Here is a 17491-nt window from a genome sequence, read left to right as displayed (position 1 = left end):
TTTCAGCTGGCCTGATGGAACAACCCCCCTCTTCTCCCTCTTAAGTCCTGTTCCAAGGGCTTTCCCGATCCCCTTGAACCACTGGAGGGTTTTTCAGAAGAGGTTGGAGGGCCATCTGTCATTGATGCATTAGATGAGATTCCTGCATTACAGGGGGTTGGACTAGATGACCCTCATGTCCCTTTGCAACTCTATAATTCTAGGATTCTATTAATTTTGTGGGGCATGGAGTGGGAGGGGGGAACCCTGATGTGCAAGTAGAAGTCCTTCTACAGAGATTCTGCTGATGGGACTCATTGATGCCACTAACTTCAAAAACTGAAAACAGAAAACAGCAAGAAGGCATAGTTCAAAAGACAAATGAAAAGATAATAGTGGTGGCAAAAACCTATGGGTGCCCAATGCACCACAACCCTGCCCAAAGAACATGGGCAAAGAGGTGCGTCCTCACTGGGTGCCAAATGAAAATCATTGTGGGGACGAGACACTCCTCAGAGGGAGGCTGCTCCAAAGAAAATTCACCAGTAGGCCTATACCACAAACCTCATTACATGCAGGAACCACTTTCAGGGCTTTCCCTGGAGGACTTTGGGCAGGTTGGTCTAGAACAGGCATCCCCAGCCTGCGCTCCTCCAGATGTTTTGGCCTATAACTCCCATGATCCCTGGCTAGCAGGACCAGTGGTCAGGGATGATGGGAACTGTAGTCTCAAAACATCTGGAAGGCCAAGGTTGAGGAAGCCTGGTCTAGAAGGAGCCATTCTTTCAGATATTTTAGGACCAAGTCATTTAGGCCCTTAAATGTCAAGATAAACACCTTAAATTGGTCCCAGGAGGAATTTCCAGGAAGTCAGTTCTGGAGATAGCTGGAAATTCGCGTCCTCATGGGCTCCTGTAACTTGATCTTGGCAGCGATGCAGTATACCTTACTCATAAGTAGGGATGGGGTGGAAATTTGATTTTGTTTGCATTTTGATGAGCAACCACCCAATTAGCATACTTTGAATCAACGCGCAAACAAAAGTGCAAGTGTGCTTTGAAATTCACACTTCTCCAAATTTTGTAATGCAGCTCTCCAAGCAAAAATGCATATAGTAGGGAAATGTTTTTATAAACATGCTTACGCTTGTGAAAATAACACACAGAAATGGACCATACTGGAGAAAATTTCTTGGAAAATGTGTATACAGTACTAGTCCTAATGAATTTTTATGAGGATTTTTTTTTTTAAAAAAATTGCAGATTGCTGCAGATATGTGGAGAAATGTCTTTAGGATTTGTCCAATCAAATAATGAATTATCAGTAAACAGGTCATCTGGAAGTGACCACAGTCCCTGAGGAAAATGGAGCCTATACTATATATGAACACACACACAAACAAACTGCATAAGCTCTCCAATATAAGCTCTTTTCTGTACGACACTTAGAGTTATCTTTTTATATATTTAGTGGTATAGAAGTGGTCTAAAAAAAATGGTCTCTTAAAAAAAACCCACAACGCTATCTGAATTAGGAAGTACCGTAATTATTAGACTGAATATGAGTTGGCCCTTTGCCGTTGCAGAAGGCCATGCCCAGAATCAGTCACATGCTGTTTTTTCCTGTGACTACTCAGGGCTGCTGGCTCCACATTGTCTGCTGCTCTCTGTTTATCCTCCAAACTGGCACCACACAGTCTTTTTCTCCTGAGTTCATTGAGCAATATTTATGTGAATCAGCATGGTGGTGATTGTCATTGTTTTGAAATTCCTAGAGCTGCTCCTCAGGGTAGGAGGCGGGGATTATGGGGCTGAGTTGCCCTTTTATTGCCCTGAAGAGTTAGCAGCTGTTGAATGTAGCATCCTCTGACATTCCCAGGTCTCACTCTCTGCCAACAAACAGCCCTGTGATCTGCATTACAGTGGTACCTCTACTTACAAATTTAATGCGTTCCAAACGCACATTCGTAAGTCGAAAAAAATTGTAAGTCGAATCCCATAGGAATGCATTGGGAGAAAAAAATTGTAAGTAGAATCAACCCTATCTAAAAATTTGTAAGTAGAAAAAATCCTATCTAAACCGCATCCAAGATGGCGGACGGAGCTCCATTCGTAAGTAGAGTTATTCGTAAGTAGAGGTACCACTGTATGTGCAATGGCTTGCTTTGCATGGCTTTAGTCCTGCCTGGGTGGGGCTGAGGGAAGCTCGCTGCAGAATATCCACTTGGAAGGAGGAATCTGGGGTGAGATGTAGCAGCAAATTGTTCCTTGTATTATGGCAGGCATTCATTGGCCGAGTTTCTGTTTTGCATTTGATTGCAGAAGGCTTTTTGTGAATTTTTTTAAATAGAAATTGATGTAAAAATTGGGGTTTGGCTTTTGCTGCCCGACTCCCCATGGGACTCTGAGTCCGCTAAGTCCATGATCAGTTAGAGAAAAAATGATGGAGACTGGATCCAGTGGAAAGCAAAGCAAAGCAGATACAGTAATACCTCGGGTTACGAACGCGATCCGTTCCGGAACGCAGTTCATAACCCGAATAGTTTGTAAACCGAACGCAATGGGCAAAGCGCGGTTTTCGCGATTTTCGCGCTTTGCGCATGCGCAGATTGCGCGATCGCACGCGCGCCGCTTCTGCGCACGCGCACGCGGCGAAAACACTTCCGGGTTTGCGCAGTTCGTAACCCGAACTGTTCGCAAACCGAGGTGGTCGTAACCCGAGGTACGACTGTACAGTACTTATTTTTCCTGTTGCAACAAGTTTCCCTCCCCTCTTTCCAAGGAGGGAGAGACCGTGAACAAAAGTGTGCAGGAATCTTTAAAGACTTTTGACATTGCCCAACCCTCTTAGCCAAAGACCACACCAAAATCATTATACATACATCAAGAATCCCGTAAAAGAAATGGAGTGGCCCTCATTGTCAACAAAAGTGTGGCGAAAGCTGTACTGGGATGCAACCTCAAAAATGATAGAATGATCTCAATACAAATCCAAGGCAGACCTTTTAACATCACAGTAATCCAAGTTTATGCACCAACTACCGGTGCTGAAGAAACTGAAATTGACCATTTCTATGAAGACTTACAACACCTTCTAGAAATGACACCAAAGAAGGATGTTCTTCTCATCATAGGGCTCTTCTCATTATAGGGGATCGGAATGCTAAAATAAGGGAGTCAAGAGATAAAAGGAACAACTGGCAAGTTTGGCCTTGGAGTTCAAAATGAAGCAGGGCAAAGGCTAATAGAGTTCTGTCAAGAGAACAAGCTGGTCATCACAAACACTCTTTTCCAACAACACAAGAGATGACTCTACACATGGACATCACCAGATGGGCAGCATCAAAATCAGTTTGATTATATTCTCTGCAGCCAAAGATGGAAAAGCTCTATACAGTCAGCAAAAACAAGACCTGGAGCTGACTGTGGCTCAGATCATCAGCTTCTTATAGCAAAATTCCAGCTTAAATGGAAGAAAGTAGGAAAAACCACTGGGCCAGTAAGACACAATCTAAATCAAATCCCTTATGAATAGTTACAGGTAGGTAGCTGTGTTGGTCTGCCGTAGTCGAAACAAAATAATAATAAAAAATTCCTTCCAGTAACACCTTAGAGACCAACTAAGTTTGTTATTGGTATGAGTTTTCGTGTGCATGCACACTTCTTCACATACACAGTGGAAGTGAGGAACAGGTTTAAGGATTTAGATTTGGTGGACAGAGTGCCTGAAGAACTATAGATGGGAGGCTTGTAACATTATACAGGAGGCAGCAACAAAAACCATCCCAATGAAAAGGACATGCAAGCAAGCAAAGTGGCTGTCCAATGAGGCCTTACAAATAGTGGGGGAGAGAAGACAAGCAAAATGCGAGGGAGATGGTGAAAGATACAGGAAATTGAATGCAGATTTCCAAAAAATAGCAAGGAGAGACAGGAGAGCCTTCTTAAATGAGCAATGCAAATAAATAGAGGAAAACAACAGAATGGGAAAAACCAGAGAGCTGTTCAAGAAAATTGGAGATATATGATATGATATGATATTATTAATATAGACTGTTATAAGAATTCTAAGGTCTTAAATATTCATAAATGCTCACATATCTAAATATATACAGTAAACCATGTGTCTGAAATAGTACAGGAGAGCAATCCTGAAGCAATTTTGACTCTCCCAATGACCTCAAATATTCCTCTGCAGTAAGGGAGGCAGATGGGGAAAGGCTTCCCATTGTCTTTACATTCTGCTCCTGGTAGATACCATTTCTCTTGTCAAGTCTGAACTCCATCTACTTTTTGTTTGCTTGGTTTCTATTCAACATGTATTCTTATGGGTGTGGTTAAGAGCTCAGTCCTATACATGTCTTTTCCAGCTCTGCAGTTCTAGGATTCTATGTTGTAGGATACAACTGCAAACAACAACAACAACAAAAACCTGGTCTGTGGGGTCCATAGTGCTTGTGTTGTTTCAGTGTCTTTTGATTTGCAGTTATTGACTGGAAACTGGAGGAGGGGGTCCAATAACGTCAGCTGTCCTGCCACCAAAAGCCATTAGAACAGGGGTCCCCAAACTAAGGCCCGGGGGCCGGATGCAGCCCAATCGCCTTCTAAATCCGGCCCACGGACGGTCCGGGAATAAGCATGTTTTTACATTAGTAGAATGTGCCCTTTTATTTAAAATGCATCTCTGGGTTATTTGTGGGGCTTGCCTAGTGTTTTTACATGAGTAGAATGTGTGCTTTTATCTCTGGGTTATTTGTGGGGCATAGGAATTCGTTCATATTTTTTTCCAAAATATAGTCCGGCCCCCCACAAGGTGTGAGGGACAGTGGACCGCCCCCCTGCTGAAAAGGTTTGCTGACCCCTGCATTAGAAAGAGGGGGATTTTTTTTTTTTGCAATTTGCTAAACAAAAGCCTAATGATTATTATCTCTTCACTTGACCCGATGCAACATTAAATTCCCATTATTGCTGTGTGTATACATAGATTTATTTGGTTCAGTTACATACACAATCACCTCAATTTTATTTCTACCCTTTTGTGCCCTGTGGTGCTATTTATTTTTCTCTTCTGCTGTTGTATTTGTATTTCAGTCACTCCAATCACCCATTAGCATGACAAAGATCAGTTTCTGGGATGATGTTGTCTGGACCAAAGCGACATTTCATTCTTCAGCTCCCTGCCTTGTATATTGCCAGCCTTGGTTCATTCAGAAAATAGACGTAATGTACCTACTCCTGTGCCCTCACTGACCCTCAAAAGTATACATTCTGCCAATGCAGAATGCTAAATGCTTGTCAGTGCTCAAAGTGTGTTTTTCAAGTAGGCCTCATTTAGTAAACTTGTGCATGCAAAAATCAGGGAGCTTTTGGTAAACATGATGAGAGGCACTTAAGAGGCAGCTACCAAGGCTTTAAAAAAAGGGTGAAATAGATGAAGAGGAAGTTGCTGCTGAATCTAACAGAGACACCTTGCATTAGAACAGAGATTAATCACCTGGTGTCAGCATACCTGATCTAAGAATCTCAAGCTGCCATCCTATGCCGTCTGACCTAGAAGCAATAATCTAGAGGTGAATTTTTGAAATGCAGGAGCTCATCATGACAACACCCATAGCCAGAGGTAGGCAACCTAAGGTCATTTAACCGGCCACCGAGCCGCCCGCTCGGCAAGTCCCCGTGTGCTGCGCTAAACTGGTGCAGCGCGGTGCGGGGACTTGCGCAGCGTGGTGACGCCAGAAATCGTGTCTGCACAGATGCAGACACCGGAAATTGCATCTGCACAGACACCGGAAATCGTGGGCATGCGCATGATCTGTGACAATTGCCAACTGAATAAAGTGGAAGAAATTTCGAAATGGAAAACTTCCGACATGCCTCCTTTCAATAAGACAGTTGCTTTCCCTTGGAAGGAAGCCTTTATGGTATATTAGATTCAGTCACTCAAGCGACTTACCATTTCTTGACATCTGTGCTCTGGTTAGATGTAAAGAAACATTCTCTGCTTGCCTTTAGTATCCTCTCTTCACCTTTAGGTGAAAATAAATTTAAAAAGGAAGTGCCCTTAGACACCTTAAAGAAGCAGCAGGATGCTGATGCTGCAGAAAGGTCTGAGTGAAACTTACAGCTATCCCATTACCTGGTCTCACCTCAAAGAGTCCTCAGCCGGACCATACTATTCTTGGAGAAGAATTTGGGTAATTCCCACCCTATATTTTTGAATATGTAGAGACATACTTGTGTAATAATTGTTTGATTGGATTCTCCATAAAAAGTGACTGGGTGATGGCTGTTCCAAACAAAACACTGTGTGGAAGCAACCATAGCTGTTTTGCTGTTTCATGGATGGATTTGTCTTTTTAATGTTGTCTTGCATTAAACCCTCCAAGTTCAATGGGGCTGTACAATACTGTAATGTGTTTGAAGAAGGCCTTTGGTATTGATACAGCTGAGTGTTTTCTGAGGAGTTAACAAAACAACAGGGTTGATTCTGAGCTGCTTATCTCTATCCTGGCTATAAAAGCCAGTTCTGCACAGGCTCTTTGGACTAATGTGTCTCCTCAAAGCACTAGTCCTTGACTGCTTATGGATGTATTAGAAATTCAATGGGAGATAAAACATAACAGTTGAAACAGGTGAGAGCTGAGTGCAGGGTGGGGACGAAAGATGGACAAACTATTAGCCAGCTAAACCAGGTGAGAGTAGCCGATGGGTCTCAAACCCTCCATAAATTAGGAACCTTCCCTGCATGTGAAGACAAGCTCTGGCAGATTGAGCACATGAGACTAATAGTAAGTCCAATAGTCAAGAAGGTGGTTTCGGCACGTGCTGTAGAGGGAAGTGAGGGGCAGATGGGGCTCGTCAACCTGGGAAAGTAGCCCATCTAGGAGAAGGAAAGCTCTGATCCAAATCTCTGCTGCCTTGCGGGATATCTTCAGGACAACAGAAGGCTAAGGAGTAAACGCTACATAAATCCAGAGTGAAGTCCCTAAGACAGTTGGGTGGTGCCTTGTACACCTCCTTTGGGCAATTCCTGCAGCCAAGCTGGTCCCACTCTGCTTTCCTTTAGACCACATCAGCGAGGCCAATGAGTGTGTGTGTTATCTTCTGGGCAGCCCAGGACCTCCATACACACTGCCCAGGCTTGCGCCCCAAGGAGATCACTTTGGTGCTGCTAAAGCAGCAGTTTGACTTCACCCCCAGAGGTGCACTCCATTGTCTCTTGAGACAGATGGATGCCAACAACAACAGCAGGATAATTTAACGCTCTCCTGATTCTGTTTGGTGCAGAGCTCTGTATAATCCAGAAGCCTGCATGGGAGACAGGATTTCATTCCGTTTTTTAAACATAGCAAGGAGAAAAGGTATTGCTTTAACATTTGGTATAAAGAATATGCCATCTAGTGGATAAACGCAAGCACAGTGATCAAATCTGCTTTGCCAAATTTGAGGTGTTCGCATTAAAGGGGGGGGGCTGTGTCTAGGTTTGGGCATAACAGCTTTAAAAAACGGCTTCCTCAGATCTATTTTCCTTTCGCAGCCTCTAATTTAGTATGTTATTTATTCATTCTTTAAAGCTAGTGTCACTGCTGCCAAGCATATATGATAATGAGTTTTTGAGACAGAATATAGCCCACCAGCCAGCTTCACAGCTTCATATAGACACAGATATAAAAAATCTAGAAAAAGAAACACTGGGATAATCTGCCTGGAAACAACACCCATCTTATCTGGAAGCCCCAATTTCTAATGAGTACATGGGACTTCTGTTTACACGATGGTGAAGGAGATGAACTGTTCAGTAGCACTTATAAGTTTGATTTGTTCTTATTTCTTATGCTTAGGGTAAAGATCCGAAATAACCCGTCCGCATGGCGTCAGCAGATGCTTTAGTTTATACGTTTGTGATGTGCTGAAATGTGCTTTCAGGATGGAAACAACTAGTCGCGGAATTAAATAAATTCGTGAAATCGAGGACACAAGCAGCACTAATTACTAATTATGCCCTTTATTTGTCTGCCTCCAAATTCGGGGAAAGTGGACCCGTTGAATTTCTGCCTGCCAAGTCCTCCTCCCGTCGGTTTCAGGCATCTGGACCGCTAACCGGGTTCCCATTCGAGGAGTCCCGGCGAGTGGAATTTTTTATTATTTTATCCCCAACCCCCGTTTCCCTTTTCGCACGGCGGAACTCGGCTGCTCTCGGCTTCGGGATCCGAGGGACGAGCGTTTCGGTAGGACGCCGGAAGCGCAGCAGGAACGGCCTCCCCCCCCTCCACTCTCTGGGCCCAAGAAGGCGAGATACTGGGCCGCTCCCGCCATGGTCGGAATGCAAGCGCTGCGGAAAAGCAAGACTCTACTGTATGGAGTTCCCATGATGGTGAGCGGGGGCCGGGGGGGGGGCGGCGGCAGGGACGGTCGCCTAGAATGAACTAGCTCAGCAGAGGGGCTGCGAAGCGCTGGCGGAGGGGCGGGGCTTCGTTTGCCAATGGCGGAGGCTGCAGCGCCCCGGGCCGGCCGCTAGGGGCCTTCCTTCCCGGGAAGGCCGTCGAAGGGAGCGTGCCTTGCGTCGCGCGGCGCGAACGTTTCAGTAACTGCATGCTCTGCGCTCACCCTCTCGCTTGCTTAAACAGGGTCACGTGACAACAACACCGGGGCGGGGGGAGAGATGAGACTATATAAACTGAAGGGAGAAATGGAGAGGGGTGCGTGTCGTTCTTTATATTCTTCATGCCGCATTGCATGAGATGCATTACAGCGTGACTTTTTTTTTAAAAAAAAGTATTCGAGAATGGACCCTTTTTCAGAGGGTGGCTGTGCTGTCGGGTAAAGAAACAAGGACCACCACCACCCTCAACATTTTATTAGCTCAGTGGTTCCCAACAGGTGGTCCGCGGACCCCCAGGGGTCCGCGAGCTATGCCAGAGGGGTCTGCAAGATGCTATTAGAATAAAAAATATATTAAATATATTTCGTATGATAACAGATTTTTTGTTTTGGCCGCTTCCTGCATGAGCAGAGTCTAGCGCAAAACTAGAATTAGATAGAGGCAGTAGTTCTGCTGTATGCCGTTAGGTGGCGCTTTACAAACACTACTGTTTTGCAAAGAGGCAGCGCGCGCATTCTACTAACGCTCACCTCCCCAAGATGCTTTGCGCGCGTCGGTTTCATTTGTGCGCTACTGCACAGGTACCCTGTCTTCTCCATTCCCCTCCCTCCTCCCTGGCGCGCGCTGCCTCTTTGCAAAACAGTAGTGTTTGTAAACAAAGCGTTGTTTTTCACGGAAGCTACAGTTCGCGTAATTAAAAATGGACCGTTGGTTAAAAAGTGGTTCATCTCATTAAGAACTGAAAATTAAAACTAACTGTATACTGATGGAGTACTCTGTTATAACTGTAAAAAACGTATAAATATAAAATATAAAAAGACTCTTAATTTGGCTCTCACTTTTTAATTTTAGGATTAGGAATTAATGGGGTCCTTGTCACAATAGCGGCTCGATGAGGGGTCCTCGAGAAAATTTTGTTGGGAACACCTGGGTTAGCTGTAACCCAGCACTGGAAAGCAGGTGTGAGAGAAATATATGGAGCAGGGATATCTGGGATAGCTCAGTTGGTAGAGCAGGAGACTCTTAATCTCAAAGTTTGGGCAAAATGATTCCCACATCGCCGGGGTTGGACTAGATGACCCTCGTGGTCCCTTCTAATTCTGCAGTTCTGTGATTCTACAGCTCATAGCTCTGACTTCCTAACTACTGTATGAAAGAGCACTGCTTCTTTGGTGCCCTGTCCCAGTTTGCCTTATATTGGAGAGGCCCAGCCGGATTTTAGGCAGCTGGTGACCATCTTGTAGCCCCGGAAGGCACTCTTTCAACTCCTCCCCCCTTCTTGTCTTTGTGTCTGGCGCTTCGGCAGATGCCTTGGCTGTTGTCTTCATGCCCTGCTTGGAAGCTTCCCAGGAGCACCTGCTTGGCTGCCATTAGACTCCGAAAAGCGGTTGTTAGACTCTGAATGCCATTAGACTCCAAATACCGGCGTAGATGATGGACCTTTCCAGATTCTTTTGTTACGACAGGAGGAAGAAATGAACTTCCACATGCCTTTGGGGTATCATTACAGTGGTACCTCGACATCTGAATGCCTCGACCTACGAAGGTTTTGATTTACGAAGTCGGCAAACCCGGAAGTCCTTTCAGGGATTGTGCCTGAAGCCAAAATTGCCTATAGTCAAAATCCATTGGGTTCAATGGTAGATGGGATTGCCAAAGTCATTTTTCCCAGGACCCTGCCCCCTTTCTACCCTTTGAAATTATTATTATTATTATTATTATTATTATTATTATTATTATTTGCCATGCGCGTAAAACTGAATGTGCACAAGTTAAATGTGCATAAGTTGTGGGCTTACATTACAAAAGTTGCTGAGTACCTGAAAAGCCATGATGCATAGCTGATGGGCTGCACAACATTTAGTTTGCTGGCTTTTAAGATTCAGTTGTTTTGCTGACAAGTACTTTTTGCTTAAGGGGTTGGTTTGGGTTTGTTTGCATGATGATTTTTGTGCCATTGGCTTCAGAATTCTGGTCAGTTTTCATTGTTCCAATGGTACATGCTTCTGCAGAAACTGAACAGACAGCAAATGTGACTTTGTACAGAATTTAGTGTTATGATTGAATTCCGATCTTTGTTCCTATTAGATTCTTTCTCTTCAAGATCTATTCACAAATCCTGTCTATGTCATTAACTGAATAGGATTATTTGTTTGTTAGCGTTAATATATATGACAGGTCTTTGAGATAAGTAGGACAAAAACCTGGGCTGTTAAAGACACAAACACAGACACAAAAACGTAAGAATTGATGTAAAAATACTATAGTACTATTCAGCCTAATACAGTACAAAATAATACAATAAACCTGGTATAGGGAAGTCATAGCACACTGGGTAAAGGTTGTTTGAATTCCACCACCACCCGTCCAAAACCCCCCCTGCTATTGTGTGTTTGTGTGTAACTTTTTTTTAAAAAAAGGAAAGAATGAAAGGCTTTGTAGAATTCTCCCAGGTTGGAGCTTTGTTAGATTGTTCCATACTTATTTCTCTACCTAGCAGGTAGACATAGTACAGGAAGAAAGTAGAATTCTTAGTGTCTGGGGTCCCAAAGAAAGGCAAGTGATAGTGAATTTGATTTTGCTGAAAGTCTAGTAGACTTTGATATCAGACGTGGGAACTACATGCTTTCCCTACAGTTATCCTATTGCTATCTGCTAATAACATTGAAGACTTTTCAATTTAATTAAAATCTAATGTATCCACCCTTCAGAGATCCAAGCAAAGGTCTCTCTCCCGAACCTTATGTGCATAGAACAACTTATACAAACATCACGAGAATAAAATTAGCAAGGCTATGATCAGCTACAAAAAAACTGACAGCAATCTTGTCAGTTTCTTGTGTTCTTGCTTAGAAAAACCAGATCACATGGGTGTGAAACCTCTGGCATATGACCTATATGACACGAAGCATGGGATAAATAAAGTTGCAGCTGCAAAGGAAGAATTGGGAGCTTTGATGTATGTTTCCAGTTGTCCCTTAAAAGTGTGGGATATGTCAGTCAAATCCAAAATTCTAAGGGAGGACTAACTGCCTCTATGTGACAGTCAGATTTGTCAGCTGGTCGGTTGGTCTGCTGCTAATAGGAGTGTTAAGTAGTAAATGCTCTGATGGAGTCTTTTTAGGACCCACTAATATCTAGAATATAGTTTATATGTTATGTAACCTAAGTATGTACTCAGTGAATCTGACAGTAAAGTAGTTTATGTTATTATCATTCAGATTCATGTGTATTTTTCTTTAAGAGGGACAAAAGGGATTATCAACCTAGAAGGCATAATTATTAAAAGGACTCAAACGAGTTAGCAATCCGCTTGCTGCTGTGTAAACTCAAACAAGGAATCATTTAACTCTGCTATATTATATAAACGTTCCTACAAAAAGTGCATCTTACATTTGATGCTGTTTCAATTTAGTGCTGATTGCAAACTCTGCTGCTTTCCCTCCTGGTTTTTTTTATGACACCTAGGCTTAGCTTGTAGGACATTGCATGAGCAACGTGGATCCTTTATATATGCCCACCTCTGCTCTTTTTGTCATTGTTCACATCCTTAAAAAAAAAAAACTTCCTAGAAAATGGTCATTGTGCAACTGGTGTGACCCATTTCTGAGTAGTGAGTCCACTTACCAAGTAGATACTAGTGTTCTAGGGAAATCAAGTTTTACCATGTGTCAGTTGCCTTTTACTTTTTTTTTTTAAAAAAAAACCCAATATTGTTTATGTTTTAATCTATTGTAACTCTTCCATGTATTTCAGGATTAGGAAGGCTAGGACTGTGAATTAAATAACCAAATAAACTTTTAGAACAAAGAAGAAGTTGATTTATGAGGGATTAAAATAACCAACACAGGTAAATGTGCTGAATACAATGATTATTCTGGGGAATTCTCCAATCTGGCTTTCTTCACCTATGAACTTGACAATATGTGTGATCATATCAGTGCCTAGCATAAGCAAGCAAGAACCTAAGAGAGTGATGTAAGATAGCATGGAACACTGTTTAACAGCTTATGTGCTGCAGGGTGTGAAGTCCCACAGCACCAGGATGGTAACATCTGTCCAGATGCTGGGATGAATTCTTGTGACCTTGTAGATATGTACTGCATGTCTCACACAAGAGGTTGTTCCGCATGCTTGGATTTTCACATCTCCTTGCCTCTTACTACTTTGTACTGCTTCCAAACTGATTTCTAAGAGCAACGAGAGCGTTTTCTTTTCGGAAATTCTATTGGAAGTGTACCTAGCTCTCAAATACAGTAGATGGTGCTCCTGTTTCTAAAATATGGTGTTGATTTCACTTTTCTGATAATAGTTGCAGCTGCCAGTGATTCATTCCCCATGTGACTCTTGCATACTGTACTGGGACAGCAAAGTTCTTTTTCACTGGTACAATAAAATTGCTATTATACTGTTTCCTGAACATGCAGAATTTCATACAGTATTTGGAACACTAACTCCATCTGAAAAGTGTCCCTTTAAAACCAACAGAAGATGGGTGTAAAAATCTTGATATTGTCTCTATGCAATCATATGTGGTTTATTTTTAGGCAGGCAGGCAGCACGACTGGAATGTCTTTCATCCTGTTCTCTGGCGGGTTCTCATGCACTGCTGGTGCTTTATTCTTTCCCATTGAAGTGAATGGAAGCCATTCACTTCTATAAGAAAATAAAGCTGCTGAGCTTAGGTGCATCTATAGCGCCGTCTGGCAAGTTTTGCCTAATCACAATCACAAGCTGGTGACTGCAGCTATTTTATATTATCCTCCAGAAATGATTGTCATGACTTCTATAGGACAAAACAAAATCAGCCATCACACTCTATGTGCCCGCACTATATAAGCCCATTGCTTATATTAATTGTGTTTTGAAAAATAAATTTTAATCTCTGTATTTGCCATGACTGTCATCTGTTGTTTTTTGTTTGTCTTTTATCATTACTGATGGCTGATGCCATGGGCAATATATGCAGTGGAAGGTATAATACTACACATTCTGCTGTTTAATGCTGGAAGAAGAAAGATGAAAGCCTGAAGTCAAGTGGTTTGTCTATGTATTGGAAACTATGAAGAAACCAGCGGCGGAGCTTCATGCTCCGCTACCGGGGGCGGAGAGCAGGCGCGCTGCCCCCAGGGACGCGGCACGCGTTCTGGGGGCGGGACGCGCTGTGCGCAGGGGCGGGATGTGCGTTTTGGGGGCAGGGCGCGCCGTGCGCTGGGGCAGGGTGGGCAGCGGCGATGGCGGCCCGCCCCTACCGTCCCTATCTTCGTACGCCCTTGGAAGAAATAACTAGCCAGATACTATCCCAAGCTGCCCTCAGAAAATGCTCATGCAAAGGTGAACCCCAAGCCCTTAGGGGAGAGGCATCCCATACTTGTGGGCCAGCTGCTTAAGGAAAACTGTCTCTACATGCCTTTGCCATTCAAACATGGTACACCACAGATAGGGGTGCTTAGAGGTATGCCATCAATTTTAATGGACCACAGAAAAGGAGGCCCATTCGCAGTAAGTCTGTTGCTCAGCCATTATCAGAAATTGAGCATTGCTCCATCACATCCTCATGTTTAGGGAGCATGAGTACTTTGCAGGTGATGCTGTCATTTAGAGGAACGTTTAGCTGCTTTTTCTGTCATCCCATTCTGTTTCTTAGTTTTGACCTTTGCCCCTCCCACTCCTTTTCTCCTTTCAGAATTTGGCTGTTTTGCCACAGCTTCATATTTTACCTTGTCGTCCAGATGTGGGGAACTTTTGCCTTCTAGATGTTGCTGAACTACAGCTCCCATCAGCTCCAGGGGTGATGGGAGTTGTAGTCCAGCAACCCTGCTGCGGTCCATTTAACTGGCCAGGAAAAGTCACTGCCCAACTAATGAAAGAGCAGCAGCATTTAACTGCAGAGCTGGGGGGCTCCAAATCTTTATCCTTTGTTTCTGCCCTTAATTTCTTACATCATGGAACACTGGGTGATAAAAGGGAATATTAATTCCTTGTGTTGGGGTGTGTGGTATTTCACTTCCCTGTTGTGTGGAAGCTACTGAAGAAATAATACTAGTCTTTAGGTATTTTTTTGAAAAAGCAGTGACAGGCTGTTTGCATATGGAGATGAAATGAAGATTGGAGAGAATTCTTCACGTCTTAAAATGCAATGTGTCTTGTTTTAAAGGAAGAAAGGGACAGCCCTGTTTTTAACAGGAAAGCTGTTCTTGACCTACCAAAACAGACTTGTTCTTCAAGCAGCTGTGTTAATTCCCTTGTTATCTGACCTGGCCAAGCACTGTGTGTAATGCAAAATGACAACAGTCTGGTTGAAGGAGCCATTTTTGCTCATGCTTGCACTGAGGAACATATGGGCTGCCTTCTTTTTAGAGAGTTCTTTGTGTTCTTTGCAAAATATCTTTTCTGAACTTCATCACATTAATCTGCCTAAGGGAGCTTCTTTTTTTTACTGAACAGGGGTAGGGGGACTGTGGCCCCTGGATGTTGTTGGACTACAATTCCCATCAGCTCATCAGGAATGACAGACGTTACAGTCACATGTCACATGGAAGAGGGAACAAGTTTGTTTTCTCCTGCTCTGGCTTCAAGTTAAAAGAAAGGACATTCCGACTAAACATCAGGAATAACTTAATGATGGTAAGATCTGTTGGACAGTGGAACAGACTCCCTCGGGAGGTTGTGGACTCGCCTTCATTGGAGGTTTTTGAGCAGAGGTTGGATGGCCATCTGTCATGGACACTTTAGCTGAGAGTCCTGCATTTGGGGGGTTGGACTAGATGACCCTTGGGTCCCTTCCAACTCTACGATTATATTATTCTGTGAACTTTTGGAGGGACACATGTTTCCCCTTCCTATCCAGAAACACTCTTGCGTGGCTCAGAGGAGCAGGTTATTTGCTCAACAGGGAGTCCTTTGTGATGAAATGTGTAGCTTTTGTTTTTACCTCTCCATTCAAGATGGAAGAAAGTATGAACCCAGCGTTTCCATAAAAATTACTTTAGGACAGGCAGCTTATGACCAGAGTGATCCTTTCTTGGAATCAAGGGCAAAACCAGCTTGTTTCCAACCAAATGGAAGAGCCATGGGCCTGGCAAGTGGTATTTCATGCTTGTTACTCTCAGAATTGCTCATAACACTCATAAACTAGATTAGGCGAACCAAATAAGTCTGATGTCAGTCTACATCTTTTTTTAATTTAACCTAGATGGCTTTCCAGCCTACTGATTACATCTTTATTTTATTGGGAGAAATGTATTCTGCAAGTAGCAAGGCTTTGAGATGTGGCACAAAACAGCAAAAAATCATTAGCGCCACCAACCATTCTATGTACGTTAGCTTGCTGATGGCATATATAAGTGGGACATGCAACAAAGTACTGCAGCCTGCCACGTTCCCGTTCACTGTTCCAGTAAGTTGAGAGAATGGTAATACGTGAAGCTGGCTATTCAAAGCAAGTCCAAAAGACCTTATGGCCACAGGCCTGGTTTGTGTGTCATTTTAAAATCATTGTTTAAAATAAACTCTGGTTTAGGGGTGTATGAAATGTGAGCATACCCACACATTTTCAAAACATTTCTTTGTGTTTTGAGGAACTTGTCTAGTCATGCATAGCAATATTGGTTTGTTTGTTTGTGAATGTGCTTCTGTACTCATTCCCCAGGTGACTCTTGCATCCTGTACTGAGACCGATAGTAGGGGGACTTTCTGGGATCAGTGTTGCTTGAGATGAAAGATGAAGGGATAGTGCAGGTCTGTACAGAGCTATGCTGTGAATATGGCAGAGCTGGAAAAGGTTCAGAAAAGGGCAACCTAAATGATCAAGTGGGTAAAGCAACTCCCCTGTGAGGAAAGGTTGCTCTAAACTTACTTGTTTAGAGAAAAGTTGAGATGAGACATGGTGGAAGTTCATAAATTTATGTATGGCATGAAGAAAGTGGAGACAAAAATGTTTTTGAGAGAGCCAGTGTGGTATAGTGGTTAAGAACAGTAGGCTCGTAATCTGGTGTACCGGGTTCGCGTCCCCGCTCATCCACATACAGCTGCTGGGTGATCTTGGGCTAGTCACACTTCTGAAGTCTCTCAGCCCCACTCACCTCACAGAGTGTTTGTTGTGGGGGAGGAGGGGAAAGGAGATTGTTAGCCGCTATGAGACTCCTTAGGGTAGTGATAAAGCGGGATATCAAATCCAAATTATTATTATTATTCTCCTTCTTCTTCTCCCTCCTCCATAACATCCAATGAAGCTGAATGTTGGAAGACATTCAGGGCAGATAAAGGAAAGTGCTTCTTCATGGAGTAAATTGCTGCCACAAGGTACTAAGGCAGTGGCCACTCACATGACTTGAAAAGGAGATATGATATATTCTTGGAGAAGTAGTGTGGTCATGATTATATGGAACCTCAGAGTTCAGAGGCAATGTGCCTGGGAATCACTTGTGATGAGCAAGAAGGAGTGAGAGGTCTTGTTTTTAAAATCATGCTTGGCCCAGAGTAACTGAGTAAAGAAAAGTTCTCTCTCTCTCTCTCTCTCTCTCTCTCTCTCTCTCTCTCTCTCTCTCTCTCTCAACAATGAAGCTGAATGTTGAAAGAGCCAGGAAAGATAAAAGAAAGTATTTTTTCAAGCAGTGTGGAACTTACCGTATATTCCGGCGTATAAGACGACTGGGCGTATAAGACGACCCCCCAACTTTTCCAGTTAAAATATAGAGTTTGGTATATATTCGCCGTGTAAGACTACCCCTCTTCCACCGCACACCAAATAAAAATTAAAGAAACATCAGATTTGATTTCAATATGGTAATTTTAATTTGACAGTTTCCCTTTAAAAGCCTTCAAAATCCTCCTGTTCATCATCTTATGTCATAAGTATATCAATGACATATTGTGGTCTATAAGGCAACTTCCTATGCTCCTGTGGGGA

The 17491-nt window shown here is 43.2% G+C and overlaps 1 protein-coding gene across 3 annotated transcripts in view; it reads left to right on the top strand.

Moving 5' to 3' along the window:
- Positions 1-8255: 8255 nt before the first annotated feature.
- Positions 8256-17491, top strand: part of COX16 (cytochrome c oxidase assembly factor COX16) — a 44667-nt gene continuing 35431 nt past the window's right edge. The window contains exons 1-3 of one of the 3 annotated variants that reach the window (XM_088670012.1): positions 8256-8352; positions 12337-12430; positions 15028-15207. In XM_088670012.1, coding sequence (XP_088526138.1) covers positions 15052-15207 — 156 coding nt within the window. In that variant the 5' untranslated portion in view covers positions 8256-8352; positions 12337-12430; positions 15028-15051. The remainder of the gene's footprint in view (positions 8353-12336; positions 12431-15027; positions 15208-17491) is intronic. The other 2 variants (XM_060273817.2, XM_035113354.3) reach the window with 2 other exon arrangements.

The sequence above is a fragment of the Zootoca vivipara genome, chromosome 1, assembly GCF_965207765.1.
Source record: "Zootoca vivipara chromosome 1, rZooViv2.hap1.1, whole genome shotgun sequence".
In the NCBI taxonomy this organism is placed as follows: Eukaryota; Metazoa; Chordata; class Lepidosauria; order Squamata; family Lacertidae; genus Zootoca; species Zootoca vivipara.
The sequence above is the reverse complement of the archived record's forward strand: the minus strand, read 5'-3'. Positions and strand labels throughout refer to the sequence as shown.